The sequence below is a fragment of the Primulina huaijiensis genome, chromosome 9 (genome assembly GCF_012295235.1).
Source record: "Primulina huaijiensis isolate GDHJ02 chromosome 9, ASM1229523v2, whole genome shotgun sequence".
In the NCBI taxonomy this organism is placed as follows: Eukaryota; Viridiplantae; Streptophyta; class Magnoliopsida; order Lamiales; family Gesneriaceae; genus Primulina; species Primulina huaijiensis.
The window spans coordinates 8,101,716-8,110,458 of NC_133314.1; the positions used below are offsets into that span (position 1 = coordinate 8,101,716).

General features: G+C 35.3%; 1 protein-coding gene across 3 annotated transcripts; it reads right to left on the minus strand.

Moving 5' to 3' along the window:
* Positions 1-561: 561 nt before the first annotated feature.
* LOC140984848 (homeobox-leucine zipper protein HDG5-like) lies at positions 562-6,825 on the minus strand. 3 transcript variants are annotated; one of them, XM_073452510.1, is made up of 12 exons: positions 6,704-6,825; positions 5,881-6,139; positions 5,611-5,774; positions 5,290-5,407; positions 4,373-4,561; positions 3,337-3,810; positions 2,825-2,926; positions 2,483-2,695; positions 2,214-2,382; positions 1,791-2,059; positions 1,594-1,689; positions 562-1,516 (listed from the first exon to the last, which is right to left on the minus strand). In XM_073452510.1, the coding sequence occupies exons 2-12, from the start codon at positions 6,025-6,027 to the stop codon at positions 1,046-1,048; spliced, it is 2,412 nt and encodes an 803-aa protein (XP_073308611.1). In that variant the 5' UTR covers positions 6,028-6,139; positions 6,704-6,825; the 3' UTR covers positions 562-1,045. The 3 variants fall into 3 exon arrangements, with proteins under 3 accessions (XP_073308611.1, XP_073308612.1, XP_073308610.1); XM_073452511.1 differs by having other exon boundaries at positions 6,714-6,733; XM_073452509.1 differs by having other exon boundaries at positions 6,589-6,713.
* Positions 6,826-8,743: the final 1,918 nt, after the last annotated feature.

The following is an 8,743-nucleotide window of genomic DNA, read 5'->3' on the forward strand; positions in this document are numbered from 1 at the left end:
TATGTTAAGTAATTTAATTATTCGCAAAAATAACTTCTTTTATTTTGCCTAGATTAAATTAAATAATTTATATCCTTATAATTCGATAATGGTCTTTGTGAGAATGATTTGAACTTCATCCAACTATATCATTATTGACCTAGCGCACTTTCTAATTTTCCCAACCGAAATTGTCAACCACAATCCACAATGTTTTCGAGCAAATTCCATCAGTTAGGAATCAGAATTATAATTCTTTTCCTTGTGATATTTTTTTGGTAATAATAATCCACTTAAGAAATAAGAAGTTTGATTATGATTGCATGGTATTATTTCTTAGATCAAATTGTGTCTTTTTATTTTTCAGTTATTTACTTAATTATTTGTTTTGGAAATAATGTCCAAATGACTTTTTGTATGCTTTTCTCATACTTAATTTTGATAATGAAGTAATTCAGACGTTGGAACAAAAAAGATAACTCGAGTGGCTTGAGAGCTGGAATTACAACAAAGAGTTCCCCCAACAAAGTGGTTAATTAAACTCTTCAAAGGACACAAATAACTTTAGAAACCATCCGAAAACACCCGAAACCAATATCGATAAATAGTGAATTCAAAGCAAAATAAGTGTATTTAGCATCAACATTAAAAAAAGGAAGCAATTAGGAGTTCATAGGGATGAATGAGCTAGAAGTCAATACCCGAACCCAATCACCCCTGCTACCTGTTGCAGGCGATTCGTGGTTGGCCTTAACATGTTGCAAGGATAACACATATGATCTGGTGCGCTCTTGACTCCCTAATTCACATCCCACGACTTAACTCGGTTAACACAATGCACTTACCTAAAGGTAATAAGACCACTACCTTACTTCAAAACGCTTTCGTTTATTTACGATACTTGTGGACTATTTTCATAAAAAGTCGGCCTTTCCCAATTACCTCAACCTCTCCTCCTTTAATGTTTCTTGCAAAGTTGTTTTGAATTGCTAGGCCTCAGAAAGATAAGGGAGGTCTTAGCTAATTATGAAGTGGACTCGGGGGACTTTTGCTTGACGGGTATAGCTTATGGAGCATCCATGTTTGGTGCCAAAACATTCCCATTTTCAACGAAGTTACCGGCACCGTTACTGTTTCCATTTTCATTGCTTAGAGTATCGTTGATCTGTTGAACGGTATTGCATAAATGGTGATTGATCGTGGTTACACTCGAGAGATTGAGCTTGGCACTCGGTATAGTGCTTGCAAGAACTTGAAGTCCGACGGTAAGTAGACATCCTGGATTGGAGAGTTGTTCAGTCTCCGAAGCTTGTTTTGTGTTAGTTTTGTTTGTAATAGGATATTCGATGATGTGGTCCATTGGAGTTACGATGAATCCTAATGGGAGAAGAGGGATGCAGGATGGGTCATGATCACCGCTCATTGCTAGTTGGACTGCTTCAACGTCCATAGTCGTGTAGACTACCATACTGCCTGAGTCATCTGAGCAGCTCTCTTGTAGCACGAGTTCTACGCTTTGAGACGAGTTGCTAGCTACCTGGAACAGTGACATGAGTTTGCAAGATTACTTCGTCATTTCCTAAAGATGAGTCAAGAAATTCGCTGTTTACTTACGTTAATACGTAGAAGAGAGATGCAATTTCCGGGATGAGAGCCATTTGCAATATGAGCAACCTCATGTAATGAATTGCCATTTGAAAGAACTTCGAGCTGTGAATCACACAGAGTATTTCAAAAATTTCAGATCACATTAGCATAGTTTGGTTTAGGACTAAGGGAACAAATAACGATATTTTCATGCGCAACAAAACCTGTGCTCTACGACGTTCATCCCTCAAGAAATCAAACACTTGATTGTGTTTATAAGGTAACCAAGTAGTCGAAACGGCGCTAAGAATCAAACCATTTGGCTGGCCCGGGTCGACCACTTTTCTTGTGGTGATTCTAACTGTGTCATCAGCAGAATCAGATAGGGCTGTCCAAGATTGCCCACAACAAGTACTTATGTTCAGACAAAATGTTCGGATCATCCTCTGAGCCAAATTCATCAATTTTTTTCGCGCGTTGGTTGATGGGATCGCTGTAAATATAGCATAACAAAAAAGTACCATGAATCAAACCAAATGAAAATAAGAGATACTCCATTTGCCGTACTTGCTAGCACTGAACTTGCGAAGGGATTCCAAAATAGGATTTTTAAGTCATTTTTTCTAGAATTTGAAAATTTTGTTTACCTCCAAGATCAGATATATTTCTAGCCATGAGGCTAGCGAGCCTCTCGCATTGTCTCTGCAAAACCGCCAACCAGCGATGTGCTCCAAAAGCGGTACCACTACCAACCTGATCGTTGAAGACTGGATGGATTGGACCATCCTCAACCTCAGCGTGTTCAACCCATGTCACCTAAAATATTTCACAAAAAAATGGGCATTTTAAGAAAAAGTCTTCCTTTTGGATAAAAAGAATCAAGAATCTATTGTCAATGTCGAACTTATGGAATCACCCTTGAGTATCCATTAGGCATGTCTTGGATGATGCAGCCGGATGGACGTTTCTTGTAATAAGGAAACGAGGGCGGGTAACAGTTGTGGAATTCATCTAAGGGGAAATCAACGATTGCCCAAGTTCCTTCCTCGGCATTATGTTGGAAATATCGAAGAAAATGAGTCTCTCTTGTGGGAATCAATGGGGAAAGAACTTGTAATTCTGCATACATCTGTTATCAAAGAAAAAATGGAGAACATAAACAACTATCATGAGTAAACATAAAAGCGAACTTTTTGTATAGTTATGGATGTATATTGTATTAATGAAGAGGACAGATATATCTTGAGAAATTACTGACCAAATGAAGAGAACCACTTGCATGACCAGAAACACTTGAGTGCACTACTTGAAGAGTTCTAGCTCTTGAAATTATTGAAGGGAATAGCTCCATCCATTTGTTCTGGGATTGGAAACTCAGGATTAACATATATTTAAAAGTTTTGCTTTTTAAGAAAGCAATAAACATGGCCAGATCAAAAGACATTATCCGCTAAAACATGGACAATAAGAAAAGCTTTACTCCTCAAGAAACAGCAATCGTCTCCTAAAAAATATATAATTAAATTTATGGAACTAGAAGTAAATGACCTTATGCAAGGACAATAAAAAATTTGGTTTAGGTCCGCGAAAAGTTTTAGGAGAAAACAACGAGAATATTATATTTTATTTTCAAAAATATTACACGTTTTCAAGCAAGGGGCACTATACCTCTGCCCTCAAACTGCACGAAGACATTGTGTGCAACATTTGACAGTCATATTCAAAATAAGCCAACAGTATTCAATAAAAACAACAATTTTCACAACTTACAGCATCCAAGAATCCGTCAACAAGCGTAATGCTATTCATTATGACAACTTCAGTGTCCCGAGTTGCTTCAATTCTAAATTCGTTACAATGCTGCTTGAGGTTTCCGGTCCAAGAAATCATTCTTGCATACTCTTCAAGATTCAGCACTTCTTTTGCCTTTTCCGTTGCTCGAATCCATAGTGGTTCGCCTGTGTGACACATTTTCACCAGTTCATCCATACACGACATAGCCAATTCCACTGCCAAAGATTTCTCCTCTTCCAAGATCGAAGCGTTTGCTGAGAAATGCGAATTTTCGGGAATGAAAGGTAGAGGAATCATATCAGAAGGGCAGTTGGGCATAAGTTCTTGATCCAATTTTCTTGGATATGCACTTATTTCTAAGTCCAGTGAAGAAGGGAGGAGAGGATTTGGTCCCAGTGACTGTAAGGGTCGGCCGGTGCACTGCGATAGGAGGCAGCAGACCCTTTCAAACTGCAATATGGTGTAATATATCACCAGGGGAATGTTATAAGAAAGAAACTTCATGTCCAAAATTTTTGTATATTTACTTGACTTTATTATAAGCACTTTGAGATACAATTTGTTTGACATACTTTCATATTCATGGCTAAAAAGAAAGAAAAAGAAATCACTAGCTTCTTTTTATCTTTGTCACTTAGCTAAGATTATTTCTTGCAAATCTCTCACAAAATATGAACTTCTCGTGACTATGTCAAAATTTTTATTTTAAAACAAATTGTATAAAAAATTCAAAATTTTTTAGATTCGAGAACATGATCAGGTCACTTGTACTGCTATAGACGACCATGTCTACTTTACTTGAAACGTTGCCATATACCACAATGGCTAAATCAATACACATAGCGGCGTAGCCTATCAAAACTAATTCAAAGTGTACACTGTAAATTTAAAATCTTTAAACCGATGCACTTTATTTCTGGTAATATCACACATACCCAAATATGTAAAGAAGAACAACTTACAAAGATAAGGATATTAAGTTTTACAAGTATATGTAGATATAAATAATCACCTCCTCCTTTAGCCGAGCGTTTTCGATCCTAAGCTGCTGTTCGTCGTACCCCATCTCCCCTAACATTGCCGGACCTCCACAATTCGGGCATACGATATTCCTCAAGGCGGCTTGCAAGCGGTGATTTTCATTTCTCAAGTTCTCATTTTCTGCCCTAAGCACCACATTATCTTGCCTGTCTTGTTGTGCCTACATTAAAATTAGTCAAAAACTAGAACAAAACAACTCCCTAAATATAGAAATCAAATGGGTTTCTTTTGTTTAAGTAAAACTCTTACCCTAAATGCCAATGAATTAATGCATTAAAGTCTTGCAAAGGTCATGCAGCAGGTAGGGTTGACTGCACACCCCACTGCGTATATTAATGTCAATGCAGGCCTTGAAAACAACTCTAAGTTAATGTGGATGCTCCCTTCTACTGTGCGCAGTTTGTGTGATGGGGTGGGTAGGTGTGCGTAGGATACGAATTACAGTTTCTGGTTAGGGCTTTGGTTTTTGACCTTATATATAGTTAATGAAGGGCAGGACCCCTCTTTGGAATTCGTGCTTCTTATTTTATAAGCCTTCATTCTTCTCGTCACAGCTGGAAAATTTTTTAATTAAATTAAATTATTTAGGGCTTATCATGATGAAAGTGAGAGATCGGTTCCTTATCAATTTATTTTTATTTTTTTTCCATCGCTATCTCTCCCCTCTATATGATTTAAAAGACCAAGTAAACTAGAATGGTAAAAGTTACTTTTAAGGGAACCAAATGTTAAAATCTTTAAAAAAATATTAAAACCCAAGGATGAGCAGAAGAGTAAACATAGGTAGATTAATTATATATATTGGGAACCACAACGCTGGCATTTCTAGAAAATTTGAATATAAAAATAATGAATTTTTTTTTAATATTTTTGAGAATCGGATTATACCTTCATCTGGGTCCGACGATTTTGGAACCAGAATTTAATTTGTCTGGGTTTAAGGCCAAGTTCTTGGCTTAATTTAAGCCTTTGTTTGTCATCTGGGTGCGGACATTCCTTAAACAACCTGCGGATACATTGCAATATTCATATTCAACCGAGAATATATTTATATTTATACAATAAAATTATATACAAGCAAGGTAAGTAACATTGTTGCGTGTTTAATTTCGCTCCAACTATACATGTCTAATCTGGAAGACATCAATGATTTGGCCAAAAAAATTTTATATATTGTTTTAAAGAATCAATGGAGCCTCGGATACGTACCCTTCCATTTCTTGGATCTGCCTGGCTGTGTGGCGGTGGTAGCGTTTCTTCTTCGTCGCGGTCTGCTGCTGCTCCGCCTCCTGTTCGTTCCCCGAAAACCCTTCGATACGTTCGCTTCCAGAACCACTTTCCATGATCTCCTCTTTGCTCCCATTTTCTTCTTTCTGTTTCCCAAAAAAAAATCAATCAGGGGAGTCGTTTTCTTCTGTCCATGCAGATTTATTACATAAGAAAAGAACAATTATTATTATAAAAAAAAAATTTACTCACAGGGATTATAGGTGAAAATATGTTGAAAGGGTTGATGTTTGACATGAAATTAAAGTTAGGGTTCTGGAGAGACGAAGAGTAGATGGAACTGTCAGAAGGAATTGTGTTCCCTCCCATGGAGGACAGTACTTGACAATCTCCAAACATGGTCTTTAAATCTGCTCAAATAAAATTCTCAGAGGCTAATTTCTGAAACTTTGTAGTGTTTTTTTATCTCTAGTATACTTTTCTCCTGACCTTCACTCTATTTCATCCCAACCTGCAACCAAAAAAATTTCTAAAAAAATCAAGAGAAGGCCGTAAAAGAAGAAGAAGATCAGCCAGTCCCATACAAAATCTCTGCTTTTATGCATTTGACACAAACAAGAAAAGTAAGAGAAAAACATCAATAAATCGTTTAAAAGATATTTAATAACTTAATTTCAAGAAGAAAATTAAGAATAAAACCCATCAGAATCTTCTCTTATTGAAAAAGACATAGACGATCACACCACACTGAATAAAGTAAACATCTAAAACTGAGAAAACTTAAGGGTCTTTGAGGTCACATTCAAGAGGAATAATATCATTCATTCTCTACCCTTTTAATTCGGAAAAGAAAAAGGAAAAAAGTAAATAAAACCCATCAAAATCTTGTTAAAAGAAAGATCACAGCGAACAGAAGCAAATGAATCTGAGAAAAACACAAGGGCTTTAGTAATTCTTTACCCTTTAACTTCAAAACAAAAAAAAAAGAATTAGAAACCAGTCAAGAAAATTAGACCACAGATGCTGGATCCATGGAAATTTATCTACACGAAAAATAACGAATGATAGTAAATACTCTCTTCCACCATTAAATATTTGTCGGTTGTGCTTTAAAAGTCGCTCTTCTTCATCTTATTCTTCTTTATATTTCCATCTCTCTCTGGGTACTGTAAATTTAGCCGTAATTTTGCAATAATATGAGTGAAATTTCCACAAGGCGTGGTAAATGCGGTGCCTTAACTGCGCTATTTTTACAATGAAAACCGATCGGAGAACGGGGATTCTGTGCACGTGGCGCGATCTCCGTTGAAGTCAAACGTTATTATTACTCCTCTTGAAAGGCTTTCCTCTTTTCATTTTAATTCTTTTGTTTTGACTGTTACATACATTTCCAACATCTTATTTCCAAGGTTCTAAAAATCGTGAAACACTCCGAAACGCGAATGTCAAGCTTCAAGTTTTTAAACTTAAGCGAGATTAGCACATGCTTAAGCGTGAAAAAACGTTTTTTATCTTTAGTGTAATTGTAATTATCTCAAACCAATAAATAGATAAAATAATACATAAATATGATAAATTTAAGTTTGATTCATTAATTCTCATATTTATAGAAGCATAAAAATCTCAAAATTACAATCTTTATTTGTTTTTGCAACTAGACCACATTAAAAATGTTAAATATTTGTCAAATCATTATCAGACACGCTTAATCATAATTAAAATTAAAAAATAAACATCTAAATTATAAACTTAATTTATTATTTTAAAATAAAAAGACATACCTTCCAAATAAAAAAATTAAAAAATAAATAGATGTGATTAATTGTGCATAAGTATGCTTAGTTAAACGCTTTAATTACGCTTAGTTTGACCGCTTTTTTCCGCTTTCTTCGAAGCGGGGCGTTTTTACCGAGCTTCAAGCTTAAGCGGGCTTTTTAGAACACTGCTTATTTCATTTTACCTTGCTAAGGATTCTATAAAATTCAATTTTTTCCCCATATAAATTTTTACCTTGCTAAGGATTCTATAAAATTCAATTTTTTCCCCATATAAATTTAAACGTGTTTATATATATAAAACTAGCATTTTTCAAAAATAGCATAAATGTCATAATCCTCTCAAAACCCAATCTTTACTTCCAAAAGTCATCAAAATCTTTAAAGTAATTTAAAATCATATATGTGCGGAAAATCTAGCAATGCATAGGTCCTCGGGTTAGTGCACCATCCACCCAGCCATTTCCGTCATTCAACCCTCATGTCTCAACATCAAAATCTTCATCTGCAACATTCACACCTAGTGAATCTATTGACTCAGCAAGCCTTAACTATAATAACAAGTAATATGTATACATTCACATGCAACAATGAAAATAATTTTAATAAAAACACATTTTCATGAATATGCATAAACTTGAACCTTTTCTTTCATCATATATTCCTCCTTTCATCATAAATTTTTCCTTTCATCATAAACATATACATATACATTTCCTTTTGGGTGAAATCCGTTCGTCAATTGTGATCATCCTTTCATTTTTCCATCGATTGATCAATCTCAGCTGTGCCTTGGCCTATAGTCCGCGGGGATACCAACAACCACTTTTCCGTTATTGGTCCTTGGCCTATGGAAATTCGGTATAAGATTCTCACGGGGCTTAGTCCCTCAATCGGGTTCCACTGGGGCTTAGTCCCTCACGAATCTCCATTTCCTTATCGTCATAATTAAGTCACTTCATTCAAAACATTTTCATCGCTTCAATCACTTTATAAAAATACATGCATAGAATATAATTTTCCTTTTAAACCAAGCATGCAACACGTTTTTTGGCATTTAACATTTTCCCACATAAAATTCCATATTCTTTCAAAATAAACATTTTAACATTCATTACAACATTCAGGAGACTGCCAGGAATCCTAACATTTTTCAGGTGTAAATTGACTGTTTTGCCTTTGAAACCCTAACTTTCTGATTTTACACTTAGACCTTAAAACGACGACCCAAATATATCCAAACTTACAATAACTGTAACGTACCGTACTTTTACTACTTAAAATTTTCGAAAAAATTTAAAATTTTCTTAAATACGAAAATGAATCATCAATTCGGTTAA